This window comes from Botrytis byssoidea (genome assembly GCF_014898295.1).
Source record: "Botrytis byssoidea strain MUCL 94 chromosome Unknown BBYS_006, whole genome shotgun sequence".
NCBI lineage: Eukaryota > Fungi > Ascomycota > Leotiomycetes > Helotiales > Sclerotiniaceae > Botrytis > Botrytis byssoidea.
Window position 1 is genome coordinate 1,767,155 of NW_024065847.1, and position 13,573 is coordinate 1,780,727.

Genomic DNA, 13,573 nt, shown 5'->3' on the forward strand with positions numbered 1-13,573 from the left:
TATCAATCAAAATCTGTAAAGATTCCTATATTCAATTTATGGTTGTGTTTTGAACAATAATCCAATACAAGTCATCGCAGACTTCAATATCAAAAAGTATATCTTCTCTTCTTCATGAATCAATCAAAAAACAAGGCACAATCTCAGCCTCACAACTCAAAAGTCACGCTAAGATAGCAAAAGATTAAGCTTTAAGGTTACTTATCATCAAACCATAAGGTTACCTACCTCCTTCCGACCTACCTACCTACCTACCTTTACCTACGAAATCAAGTTCAAGAATTTACTTCTCCAGCTTCTCCCGCCTTTTCAATTTTACAACCAACAATCGATACCCATTCTCACAATTCAATTCGACAATATCCACAAATGGATCTCCCTTCAATGGAAGTACCAAATCCTAACGTCGTGCCCATTATGACTTCAGCAGGTATCAGCGCCGGTAAGTCCTCTCTTCTCTCCCCCTCCTAGCAAACAATAAAACAACAAAGAGTAAAAAAAACTAACATTCAATCTCTCGAAGACGAAATTGCTCTGTATGATCGACAAATCCGACTCTGGGGAGTGAAAGCCCAAGAAAAAATCCGTTCGGCCAACATCCTCCTCATAACCATGAGAGCCCTCTCCAACGAAATAGCCAAAAATCTCGTCTTGGCTGGAATCCACTCCCTGACCATCTGCGATCATGCAATCGTTACCCCCGCCGATCTAGGTGCTCAATTTTTCATCTCCGAAGCTGATATTGGGACAAACCGTGCCGAAGCCGCTGCTCCCCAGATGCGAAAATTGAATCCGAGAGTAAATGTGATTGTGGATAAAGATGACATCAGAAGCAAAGGACCACAATACTTTGGGGGGTTTGATATTGTGATTGCGACGGATTTAGACCCGGAAAGTTTGAATATCATTAATACGGCTACGAGGTTAAATCATAAACCTTTTTATGCAGCGGGGGTTCATGGATTCTATGGCTTTATTTTCTCGGATTTGATTCAACATGATTATGTGGTGGAGAGAGAACGAAGTAATAGACCTACACTTCTGCAACCGGAAACACGAACTCGCAGTGTCATTGATGTCAAGACGAAGAAGGAAAATGGAAAATCTATGGAGGTTGTTACAAAGAGAGAGTTTTATTCGACTTGGTTTTTGGCTAGTGATGCTGCAACATTACCTGCTGAATATCTCAAAAGCAGACGTCGTTTAAAGGCAGTTACTCCAATTCTAACATGTCTACGAGCATTATGGGAATTTGTTCAACTTCAAAATGGTCGATTACCGTCAACCAAAGAAGATCTTCAACTATTTACCGTCTTGGCTCATAAAAAGCATACAGCTCTAGGTCTTCCTGTTGAAACACTACGTTCGGAAGTCCTACGAAGTTTTCTTCAAAATCTTGGTAGCGAGATAGCTCCTGTTACAGCGGTCCTTGGTGGTCAACTTGCACAAGATGTTATTAATGTGCTTGGTCATCGACAACAACCAATTCAAAATATGGTTTTGTTTGATGGAGATACGATGGAAGCACCAATGTATGCTTTACATCCTGAAGGTACTCTTGGTGAAGGGTTGCTGAAGTCGGGTGGAGAGATTCTTATGAATGGTCCAGTGATGGCACAACAAGTATCATTCCCTCTGGACGTCATTGAACTCTAGATTTTGGTAAATGCGAAGAAAAGTCGATGACTTCAAAAATTGGCGGATATGGCGTTATATCGGAGGATTTTCAAGGTAAATGTACAAATAGATGATATCATAGTATGGCAAATAGCCAACTACGCATAATGAATTACAGTGTTTTCGCCGATCGTGTGGAGGATTAGCGTCTTCTCGAAATCTTTTTGTGTTGCCTAGAAATCTTCTTCTCTTGGGTTGTTGGTGCCGTTTCATCTCGTCTCGGTCCAATCTTGGTTTAGAGGTTCATCTTCGTCCCTGCTAACACCATTGATACCATCCTCCTCATCTTCTTCATCATCCGATCCACTGTCGTCATCTCTTTCGATCCCCTTCTCAAACTCCCCATCATCCGCTTCAAAATCTTCATCCATATCCTCATCTTCGCCTTCCACCTCACTCTCATCATCACTACTCTCATCCTTCTTCTTCTTCCCAACCCCCTGCTTCACCCCTTCTCCCTTCCTCACAAACACAAAACTCCTGCTACTCCTCTCCTCTCCCTTCCACCCCCCTCCTCCCTTCACAACGCCCATCGTCCGCGCATGTTTATACCCCGGATACGCTCCCGCCTGAAACTTAAAACTCCGCTCCACTTCCAATCCAGCATGTCGACCTAGATCGCGTATATTCCACAATGTGTACGGTTCGCCTTCGAAGAGTGTAATGATTATAGAAGAGCCTTTTGTAGGAGAGAGAGAGGGGATTGCACGCGCGAGGAAAGATGCGAGAAGTTCTGGAGGATGCGTTAATATTTCTTACGGAAACGAAAGCGCATTTTCCTCTTGATAAATGAACCGAAGAAGGGCAAAAGAAAAGAAAAACGAACCTTGATTATACCTAACCTGACGATTCACATCCGTACTCTTCCCACCCACATGCGGAAAATTAAAAATAATCCGATCCATCACCCCATCTCCCCTCCCTCCTTTCGCATTCGTCCACGCCCGCATCTTCGTCGCATCAACCCCATATTTCACAATTCCTCCCCCCTCTTCAATCTCCTTGATATTCTCTCCAACATGCGGATATTTCTCCTGCAGTATCTGCAGTGAAGATTCGAAAACCGTAGCCGTTAACTTTTTTACTTCGTGATGGGTGATTAAGGAGCGCGCAAATGAGAGATCTCCATCGCCAATGAGCAGGATGGAATCGCGAGAGGAAAACGGGATTATAGGAACAGTGTGATGGGTTTGTTTGTGTTTTTTCGTGGGCACGCCAGAGGGTTTGGGGATCTTGGAGCTGGGTTTCGATATTCCGGCTGCTTTGGGTTTTCCGGGTCCGCGGCCTCCTTTGATTTTCTTGGAGGAGGATTTGAGGCGCTTGTTTTTGCCCATGGCGGATTTATATATATATGTATATATTTGTGCGATTGGGCGGGAAAAGAGGAGGATTGCGAATTGAGAATTGAGTATTCGAGGGGAGGAAAGTTCACAAGCTGGAGATGGAAATTATTATGGAGATGCGGGGATGAGGGTAGATTGCGGCCGCTTGGTCCGCTTGGGATTTTTATAGTCCGTCCTGGTGGGTTTCGTTGGTCTAAAGTATCAATATTCTACAAGTTCCTTTGCATGTGTGGTGATATCTCTGGTATATATTCTTCCACGCTGTTAGAGATTGTATCTCCATGGACAGTATCAAATGGTCATTGTAATTCACAGCTTATCTCTTACACCTAGTAAAGCTACTGGTGCATCTTTACATCTTTCGCTTTTTGACCTCCAATTCTCGCAACCCGATTCTCAGATGTGTTTTTAAATGTCATTTTCGACAGATTACTTGAGTACGAGGATAAAAAGAGTTTAATATTGAATGTTGCATTCGTTTTTGTTGTTTTCTTATTTGGCTAGTGAAGAATGTGTATCTCTTCTTCTAACCTTTGCTTCAACCGCCTCGATAATCAGAAAGACCAGTCCCGGTTTCTCATCCAAGTTTGCTTCCAAGTCTCGATCTTCGGATACAGATGAAACTTTGAAAATTTAAGAGAATTCGTTCGCGATCAGAAGGAAGTGATGAGTCTCGATAGAATGGACTTCGTTATACCTATCTGGCAATCTTGGACATCTCTCCAAATCTCTCTCTTTTTATTTGCAAATTGTTCATCTTATTTATCTGTTGGGAGTTTTCAATGTATGAAGGAATATTTGCATCATAATGATTTGTTCCAACAACTATCTTCCGGTACCGAGTAAGATCTGAATATTCTTTTCTGAACATCAGATCAGCACCAGGACATCAGCGTCGCTCGATTTTGGGATAATTTTCATTACAGCAAATATACTCTGCATTCTTGCCAGGGACACACATTGAGGATAAAGAATTCCATATTCGATCTTTCTCTGGCGATACCGCAAGAAAAGAGAAACATCGGAGTTGTTTCCATTTGTAGTGGGGATACTGCACATGATGAGTTGCGTTAGTGTCTACCAACCTCTACTGCAGTTAGAACTGATAATGGATATATGCCAACAAAGGAGAACTTTCCAACATTACGTGATGCTGGGCTCTAAAGAGAATAATTTCTTCGTCATTGAGCAATGTACCAGTATTAAAAGATTTACTTTTCCAAGACAAATATTAAGATTGATTTGGAGAAGTAAAACGATCACTCGAGGTGTCTCCAACCACCAGAATAGCAGAATTTGTCGGGACAATTCAAAAACATACCAGCAAAGTTGATGAATATCTTGCTTCTAATAATATCCCCTCTCTTTCTTTTGATGTCTCTTCTCCCCTCAGACTCTCTCTCCCGCCAGACATTCAAGCTTCTAGAACTGCTGTTCTTGAAGCATCGGATGAGTTGACTGCTCTTATGCTCGGACCTGTGGAATCTTTGATTCCTCCCGTATGTCTTCATAGTATTGTCTTCTCAGAAAAGATACAAGCTGACTCCCTGTTTTCATAGCCAAATGCTTGGATAAGTGTGACCGCTTTACAACGATTTGGGATGTAAGAACAATATTTCATCCTACTTAAGCGTCATCAAATAATGCCCATTGACTCATGCTGTCTTCATTATGTTCTCTCCTACACCTTTAACCACAAACAACTAATCCTGAGCTCAGCGCTAATTCGTTCCCCTCGACCCGCACATCTGCCTTCCCCGAAATCGCCCAAACATGTTCCATCCCCAAGTCCAACGCTCGCAGCCTGATTCGCCACGCAATGTCCTTCTACATATTCTACGAGCCATCTCCAGGAATAATCGCACATACGGCATCTTCCAAAGCCCTTGCCGAGGTCCCTCCCGTCTCTGATTTCATTGTTTTGTAAGCGAAGAAATGTTACCCGCTTCTACTCGTCTAGTCGATGCTGTGATCAAATGGCCTGGATCGCAGGAATCTAATGAATCGGGCTATGCACTTGTTAATGGAACGGATGTTCCTATGATGCAATATATTTCAAGAGATTCTAGACGCTCGCAACAAATGGGAAAAGCAATGGCTTTTTTGAAAAGTAGACCAAGTGAGAGTGTGCAACGCGCTTTGGAATGTTTTTCGTGGGGCGATACTGCAAATGGTCTTGTGGTAGATGTCGGTGGTGCGAAAGAAACAGTTGGAATTGAGCTTCTGAGATTCCTTCCTAAGCTCAAGTGTATTGTTCAGGATAAATTCGAAGTAGTTAGAGATACGACGATACCTGATGATCTGCAGGACAGATTGAGTTTTATGGCGCATGATTTCTTTCAAAAGCAGCCTGTAAAGGGGGCAGATTTGTATCTTATTTGTAATGTGTTACATGACTGGTCTGATAAATACGCAGCGAGGATTCTGCAAAATTTGATCCCGGCGTTGAAGAGAGGAGCGAGGATATTGGGTTGTGATAGGGTGCTTCCGGCTCCGTGTACATTGACGCCATATCAGATGAGAAGACAGAGGTATGTTTGGTTGTTTCATGTTGTGAGAACGAGATTCATTGGCTGACCTATATTAGAGCAGATGATTTATATATTAAAGGGATTCAGAATGCTAGAGTTCGCGATCCGAACGATTGGGAACTTTTCCTATCGGTGGATGAGAGGTTTAAGTCGTTTCAAGCGGGAACGGTTGGTGGGTCGGAGTTATCTACGACTTGTGTTACTTGGGAGGGTGAGGATATGTTTGAGGTATAATGGACTAGATGGTACGGTAGATGGCAGGGGTTCCAAATGTGAATACTTCAATCTCGGGAATGTCGGGGCTCGGTTTGGATAGAGAGATCGAATTTCGATTTTGCATTCGATGAGCATCAGAAGAACCCCAAGCTTCGTTAAATATGCATCTTCACTATTCAATCTAACTCCACTGTTCTTAACAAACCCATTCAAGTCATCAAAGTAAAACTACATTGAACATTTTAACATTTTACATTCGTGATTTTACATAACTTATAATCATTTTCATCCACAATATACATCTTACTCCATACTCTTAATATCACTTGCAACCTCGAACTTAGCATCGGTCTTTTGTCTAACCTCCTCAACATCTACACCAGGTGCCAACTCGGTTAATGTGAGACCGCCATTGATTCTGTCGACTTCGAATACACACTAAAAATATGAGTATTAGTATTTTTACTTATTAAATCATTTCAACAAGCGCTTGATGAAGCACAGAAAAACTTTAGAGGTATATGAAGGCTTACCAAATCAGTAATAATAGTGCTGACGACCTTTGCTCCAGTCAAAGGTAAACTGCAATCTTGAACGATCTTTGCGCTTCCGTCTTTTGCAACATGTTCTGTTGCGACGACGATTTTAGTTTCGTCAGGGTTGGAGACGAGATCCATTGCTCCGCCCATTCCTTTGAAGATCTGTGGGTTTGGTTTGTTAGTTTTTGATACACATAGATGGGGGGGGGGGGGGGGTGAAGGAGGGTTGGAGGAATAGCTTACCTTTCCAGGAATCATGTAGTTTGCCAAATCGCCATTAGCTCCCACTTGGAGTGCTCCGAGAACAGAGACATCGATATGGCCACCACGGATCATAGCGAAGGATTCGGCGCTATCAAAAGTAGAGGCACCCGGGATGAGAGTTACGGTTTCTTTACCGGCGTTGATGATATCGCTTGGAGATGTTAGTTTATTGCCGGTATTTTACAGATGGAAGAAACTCACGGATCAACTTCTTCTTCGGTTGGATATGCACCCATTCCCAAAATACCATTTTCGGATTGAATCCACACCTTTGTTTCAGGAGACAAGAAAGAAGGTGCAAGAGTTGGGATACCTACTCCACGTTAGCGATTACCGAACCCCCAACTCAAAATGTGGAAGCAAAACATACCAATACCAAGGTTGACATAGTAACCATTCTTCAATTCCTTTGCAGTTCTCCGGGCAATTCTATCCCTTCTGATAATTGCATCTGATTTATTCGAACTATCTTCTTTACCTTCTGGTGCACGAGTCTTCTTCAATTCTAATTTCTTAGCAACGGTAGCTGGAACAATACGATCGATATAGATTCCTTGAAGATGAACATCAGCTGGAGCAATCGATCCAACTGGTACGATCTCTTCGGCTTCAACGATAGCGACTTTAGCAGCCTTGGCCATGATAGGTCCGAATGTTCTAGTGGTGTATCTATAATTTATTAATATCATGATATCTTGCGCATTGGATCACGAGGAATTACCTGAATTGACAGTTTCCAACTTCATCAACTTTCCATGCTCGGAGAATCGCAACATCTCCCTTGATAGCTTTTTCCATCGAATAAGTCTTGCCGTCAAACTCTCTAGTTTCTCTTACTTGTCCTTTCTCCAAGACAGTATTTTCTTTTGAGCCTTCTGCTGGGGGACCCAGTCTAGTGGGAATACCACCCGTCTGTAACAGTGTACCTATAAATCGTCAATACACATATTCTTCATCTCATCTCAAAGATCAAGCAAATACTTACTAACACCGGTAGGCGTATAGAAAGCCGGGATACCAGCCCCACCAGCCCTCAATCTCTCAGCAATAGTTCCCTGGGGACATAATTCAATAGCGATTTTTCCCTCGAGATATTTCTTCTCGAGAACCTTGTTGCTACCGATGAAACTTAAGATTAAACGGTTTACTTGACCGGATTGTGTCAAGGCGCCTAGACCACCTGGTATCGATGCTCCAGCGTTGTTGGAAACGGCGGTTAGGGAATGAAGACTTTCTGGTCCTCTTCTTTCTAACGCTTCGATAATTGTTTCTATGTTCCATATCAGAATCACATCTTATGAAGATCTCCTTTCTTAACGCTCAAAAATCATGCTCTTTAAAAAAGAACAACATACCAGCTGTTCCACACAATCCGAACCCCGCACTCAAAATCGTCGATCCACTCTTGATATCCGCAACGGCCTCATCAGCATTCTTATATACTTTACTCGCGCCTCTGACAATCTTTGGTGCTTTGCTAACGTTTTCCTCATCTTTGTATGGGTTTCGAGGCGCTTCGAGAAGTCGGGCATAGCTTTGAAAGTGTCGACAATCTCGTGATTTTTGACCCCACTGACAACGGATAGATGATGTTATGCGGAGGCCCGGAAGGCGAGTTGTGGTGAGAATACGGCGGGAGAGAGACATATTTACAGATAGAGGAGAGATTAAGGAATTGAAGGGTAATTGATGGAGGAAGAGAAGTTTTTGTAGGAAATAGTAAATGTCGTTGATGCGATTAAATCGGCAATTTATTTGAAGCCGGGGAGTTAAGCGTCGGCTATTGATCTGGATCCGATGAAGGGGCGAGAATATTCACCAACTTCTCGATACAAGAATTGGGAATAATTCGACAAGAAAAATATGTATACTTGTGAATTAAATGGGGAGGATAGAGTATATATATCTATCGTTGAATTCAAATTAGTACTCGATATTTGTCTTGATTCTTTCTGCCCAGCCAGTGTTCAAACAGACACTGTCGGGTAACCAATCCGCGGTTGAACTTATCGGATAATGTCTTTTCCACCATTCTGTACATGTGCATATACCGAATACCTCTCCCGATTCTCTCACTGCCCCTTTAATGGAGTTTCTCGCTTCAGAATTGTTAAGAGCGGAGTCAAAATTATATCATATCAATTGCAGAATTTCTTAAGTCAGCAGATCTGGGGATTTCAAAAATGTGATCAAACCCCACATATCTAAGTTTCACAAACGAGTCCCAAAATGATGCTCAATAGAATTTGCTAATCACTCCCAAGTTCAAAGCACCCGCTGAACCTCGAGATTTGATAATTTCCTATCCATTTCCCAGGTAAAGCCAAAAAAAATTGATGCAAAAATGTCGAAGAATTTAACTTAGAGTCTATAAGAAGACATAAGAATCAAAATGGCAAAAGTTCGATCAATGGAGGTCTTGAACCACACCCGATTTGAACGGATAACCTTTCGATCTGGAGTCGAACGCGCTACCGTTGCGCCAGCGGTCCTATTGATCTACTAATTAGTGCTCCATTTATATATATATAGCAATTAAAAAATTCACCCGCGAAGTGGGCAAAGAGGGCTTGCAGTGGGAACTAGGAGGAATCGGGGTAAACGTTCCGAGAACGCATGTGGGGCTAGTGGGGGAAATGGAAATTTATTTTATGACTGCAGAGGTAAAGATCGCGGACGATTCGAGGTGAGAAGGAAGTTGTTTGAGAAAAGATTACACGAGACGCTGACATAAGCTTGGATATGGTTACCATCATATCATGGACAGTGTAGATAGCAAATGAATCCTATTGACGTCTTTTAAGTTACTCATACTCTTTCTGAATGTACCGATGTTGTCCCACTACACTCAAAGCTTGGCAGAACGAGAGTCACTTGAGATACTTGAGGCGAGAGATTCAAGCATCTAATATTGAATTCGACTTTTGGAGCTCGTGTCTCATGGCTCATTGAATATCTTTCCTGGATTCAATAGCCAACTGTTTTATCCCGAATTAGCTTCCCCTCTATTTGAATGTCAGTTGGGGAAATACTTTGGATCAAGAGAATACTTGAGTTTTTTCATAACAGTAATTGTATCGAGGCCAAGTTCCTTCATCAAGCAGTCCTAATAGTTTTTTTTTTTTAGCTAGGACGGCCATGATCGAATTGTATTGGATATTTGAAGTTTTGCTGATGCTGCACAGAGCAACCGAAACCCCAATTCTCGTTACTCACCTTCTTACCGAGACCTATTCCATGCTCGCCCTAAATCAACTTAGCAATTGACCATATATTTGATAATGCAAAGGTACGAACAGAACTAGTTCCTTCCATCTCTAATGCTCTGTCAAGCATATCATACACACATTTTTTAACAGCAGCTGTTTCGACTGGATCTTTTGGGTTATACATAACAGCTTGATGAAAATTTCCATCTCCTACATGGCCAAGTACACTGGAAAATAAACCGAGTTTCCCGGATTCTGTTTTCGAAATATCTACAAAGGTAAAAGTTCTAGTGGATAGGTAAAGTTCAATGGAGGTAATGGCCTACCTATAATTTCAGCTAACCTTGACATAGGTACCGCACAATCTGTACTCCAAATTTCTGTACCTGGTGCCCGTTGTGCTAGCATTGCCCATAAAGCTTCTTTTCTCGCAGACCATAGGACAGTCTTATCTTCTTCTGTTCGTGCGAATTGAAATTCTCTACCTTTCCATTGTTTGGTTATGGTCTGCACTCGCTGAACATGGTCCTTTATTGCTTGCTCTGTACCAGAAAACCTATTCTCGTCAGTACTTTATTGGAGCGGGTAAATTAGTCAAAAGATAGCTACTTGAAAAATAATGTTGGTCGCTCTTCCCACATCCTTCCTCCAGTGCCTCCATTCCTATTGATGACCTGCATCTGAACTTCATCCATAACTTCCATGGCCGCTAAAGGGATTCCCGTTCTAATGATTTTTGAGGCAGCTGTTGCAGCATCGGCAACAGAGGGAAATGTAACCACAGCAACACTAGTCGTATCTGGAACTACAGCCAGCTTGAGAGTTATTTCTGTAATCAACCCCAAAGTTCCTTCTGCTCCGACAAAGAGTGAGGTTAAATTGTAACCTGCGGAGGTTTTACTACTTTATGGTTAGAACAAATAATGCACGAAGATCTGATCAAAGGACGGAAACATACCGTGGCCTTCTTCGGGTTTTTATTACTGTTCCATCGGCCAAAACAACAGTCAGATTAATGACCCAGTCTTTCATGGTGCCATATCTCATTGCATTGGTACCACTAAGAAATATGAGAACTGCCAGGAATATTTGGGGGTAGATGGCTGTACCTGCAATTTGTAGAGACCATCCCTCCAATGTGAGCCTAGAAGAATTAGAGGATAATCCATAAACTCAGTACAATTTTTCCCTCTGGAAAACATACCGTTGGACTAGGATCTAATGGAAGGAAAAGTCCAGTATCCTTGATTTGCTCATTAAGATTCACCCAATTCACAGCTGGCTGTACGACAACATCCATACTTTTAAAAGTCAACGCAATTCCATAATGATAGTGGTCAGACCTACTCATCTGGATGAAATTGAACAATTTTATCCATCTTCACAAAGTCAATACTTAACCCCGAACAAGGAGTGGAAATATGACCCTCCACACTTGAACCCGCTCCAAATGGTACTATTTTCAACCAGTCAGTCTAATTGAGGCTACGGGATTTTTCACAAGAACTCACTCATGGGAACTCTATACTTGGAACAAATCTTTGCAATTTTGACAACATCACCTGTGTCTTTCGGATAGACAACCGCGATAGGTCTTGTCTCCGAGTTTGAAGTTGACCATTCTGAATAAGAATGTCGCAATAGTTCTTCTTCATCATAGCTAGTCGAATTATCTCCTAATTCATTGGCAATCTCCTGAATGGCCTGGTTCACATCTTAGTTGAGTGATGATCACGTGATAGTCAAAATTCCTTCCTCCAAAACTTACTTGGAGCATGACAGTCGGTTCTGCATACTTTATGGAGGATCCGAAGACTTTTTGGTCAAGTTTACCTTGGTATAACATATAGCCATATCCAAAGCATAGTGATGCGGTTGCAGACGCGAGAGAACATAATAACACTGTTGACTTGCTGAAAGTGGAAGAAGGAACGGCCCCATTGTGAGCCGAATTAGAGATGAACCGTGTTTTCAGCATTGAGGATCTACCATATAAACTTCCAGCTAAGGTTCTGGTAGACTGGCGTAATGTTGAAGCATTGGCTGGCATCTTCGCAGGGACGGAGTATTTACTAGCTTGGATAATAGGTGATAGAAGACGATTCATGTTGACTGCTTGTTTCATCAACTAGAAGTTCAAATTTGCCGAGATTCATATCAAGTACGTAGAATATAAAGTTTGGATTGTATATTGAGATATAAATATTGTGACACGATACATTCTCGTGACTTTCAACACATCAAGCAGAGAAGTGAGGAAACATTCCGCACTAATGCACCCCAACCTTGGCAGTAAAGTCATCGGCAATTCTTCATCTAAACAGTATTGATCAAATTGAGAACTTATTGATCATTAATGGCATCAATGTCAATCCTGTCAACAATGTTACACTGACAACATTCAAACAATCATGAGAATGACAACATAGCTTAGCTTTTTGCCAGTTATTCCTAGGCGTTTTGACGCCCTGCCATGTTGTTTTCCAAATACCTAGTAGATCTTGAACCGTCCACTTGAAGTCTTGAACCGCACAGACTCGTCGACTTAACTGAATCGGATTGAAGTATAGGAAGAATTGCGAGTGCATTATTCGATGGCTCAGAAGCTTATATACGAATTGCGTATGAACCTAAAAGTACGAGTCGTGAACAAAGCGACCTTACTTTTCAATTGAAACACTTCCAATTGGAAGTGTCCAATTCATTCCTCTGTTGGTTTATATGAAGTCTCATTGCCCCAAGTATGGTTTTGATAGATCATGTAATTTTGACCTCTGATTTCACTTTACGGTATTGCTCAATTTTACCTAAGTATGAGAGGTTTTCCAAGGCGTCAATCACTACCCTAGTCTGTTTAGTTGGAGGAGAGTAATGGACTAACTCCATATCATAGTGCAAGTACTTCAGACGTCATAGTAAATCTGAAAGCAATCACTCATGATTATTTAAGTTGATAGAGATCCCAGCTGTTAATCTTTCTAGCGATAATGTCAATTCTTTGCCAGCTTTGTTGAAAATCCTTCTCACAAATCGATACAAGATCACATCCGTTCATTTGTGTACCATCTATCGAAAAAAGTTCACAATGTCTATGTATGATAATACTTCTTGTATCTGTCAATTACAGCGTCATTTAATTCATTCTCCTCGATATCAATACTTCATATTGGCAATTGAATTGCTCATTCCCCTTCTCAAAACACTTTTGGACCGCCTCGATGTCATAATTTCTCGGAGCATACCTCCTGCACGCAACCTGACAATATTAGACAAATGGCGTTGGAACAGTCTTTTATGTACAGTCAAAAACGCTTTGAAGTTGTCTAAGATAGAAGAATTGCCGATGGATATCCTGCTTGATATTCTTGACCGAGTACCCATCTCATCAGCTGCCGCCTTTTCGATTTGTAGTCCGCATATCAAAAAACGAATGAGAAACCAATATCTTCAGCATTTAAATACCCAACCATATCAAAAGCTTCATTTCCTAGAGCTTCTCGCCAATCATTTATCCAATCATGTTGTATGTGAACTGTGTCTCATAATTCACCATGTAGACAACGCAGGATCATTGCAGTACTACAAGCGATTTTATGGCAAATCTCATTGGAATCGCATGCGTCGGATTTCCAAAAAGCTTGATTCACAACTTTTGTTGATTGACAAGTTATTACAACCCACCTACAGAGAGCGAGTTTTAACTCAATTGCTAGACGGATAAGAATATCAAGCATCGGACTGCAATAACGCCATTTGGATAATGGCTATGAAAAACATTTCACCAGCGAGAATAT

General features: G+C 41.6%; 6 protein-coding genes across 6 annotated transcripts; 3 read left to right on the forward strand and 3 right to left on the reverse strand.

Annotated features, from left to right (window-relative positions):
• Positions 1-369: 369 nt before the first annotated feature.
• On the forward strand, positions 370-1,656 carry EAE97_003972 (uncharacterized protein; the record flags this gene model as incomplete). The annotated part of the gene is made up of 2 exons (XM_038874484.1): positions 370-442; positions 524-1,656. 2 exons carry the CDS (start codon positions 370-372, stop codon positions 1,654-1,656), a joined length of 1,206 nt encoding a protein of 401 aa, XP_038735093.1.
• Positions 1,657-1,886: 230 nt separating this feature from the next.
• Positions 1,887-3,011, reverse strand: EAE97_003973 (uncharacterized protein; the record flags this gene model as incomplete). The annotated part of the gene is made up of 2 exons (XM_038874485.1): positions 1,887-2,410; positions 2,504-3,011. The coding sequence occupies 2 exons, from the start codon at positions 3,009-3,011 to the stop codon at positions 1,887-1,889; spliced, it is 1,032 nt and encodes a 343-aa protein (XP_038735094.1).
• A 1,475-nt stretch (positions 3,012-4,486) lies between these two features.
• EAE97_003974 (uncharacterized protein) lies at positions 4,487-4,947 on the forward strand (the record flags this gene model as incomplete). The annotated part of the gene is made up of 3 exons (XM_038874486.1): positions 4,487-4,519; positions 4,580-4,623; positions 4,740-4,947. 3 exons carry the CDS (start codon positions 4,487-4,489, stop codon positions 4,945-4,947), a joined length of 285 nt encoding a protein of 94 aa, XP_038735095.1.
• An 8-nt stretch (positions 4,948-4,955) lies between these two features.
• Positions 4,956-5,785, forward strand: EAE97_003975 (uncharacterized protein; the record flags this gene model as incomplete). Its single annotated transcript, XM_038874487.1, has 2 exons — positions 4,956-5,551; positions 5,608-5,785. The coding sequence occupies 2 exons, from the start codon at positions 4,956-4,958 to the stop codon at positions 5,783-5,785; spliced, it is 774 nt and encodes a 257-aa protein (XP_038735096.1).
• Positions 5,786-6,070: 285 nt separating this feature from the next.
• Positions 6,071-8,217, reverse strand: EAE97_003976 (uncharacterized protein; the record flags this gene model as incomplete). The annotated part of the gene is made up of 8 exons (XM_038874488.1): positions 6,071-6,205; positions 6,301-6,468; positions 6,550-6,721; positions 6,772-6,883; positions 6,941-7,239; positions 7,292-7,496; positions 7,556-7,840; positions 7,926-8,217. 8 exons carry the CDS (start codon positions 8,215-8,217, stop codon positions 6,071-6,073), a joined length of 1,668 nt encoding a protein of 555 aa, XP_038735097.1.
• Positions 8,218-9,508: 1,291 nt separating this feature from the next.
• Positions 9,509-11,886, reverse strand: EAE97_003977 (uncharacterized protein; the record flags this gene model as incomplete). Its single annotated transcript, XM_038874489.1, has 12 exons — positions 9,509-9,548; positions 9,603-9,676; positions 9,787-9,816; positions 9,868-10,049; positions 10,106-10,335; positions 10,389-10,679; positions 10,738-10,839; positions 10,889-10,923; positions 10,984-11,080; positions 11,127-11,235; positions 11,291-11,483; positions 11,548-11,886. The coding sequence occupies 12 exons, from the start codon at positions 11,884-11,886 to the stop codon at positions 9,509-9,511; spliced, it is 1,722 nt and encodes a 573-aa protein (XP_038735098.1).
• Positions 11,887-13,573: the final 1,687 nt, after the last annotated feature.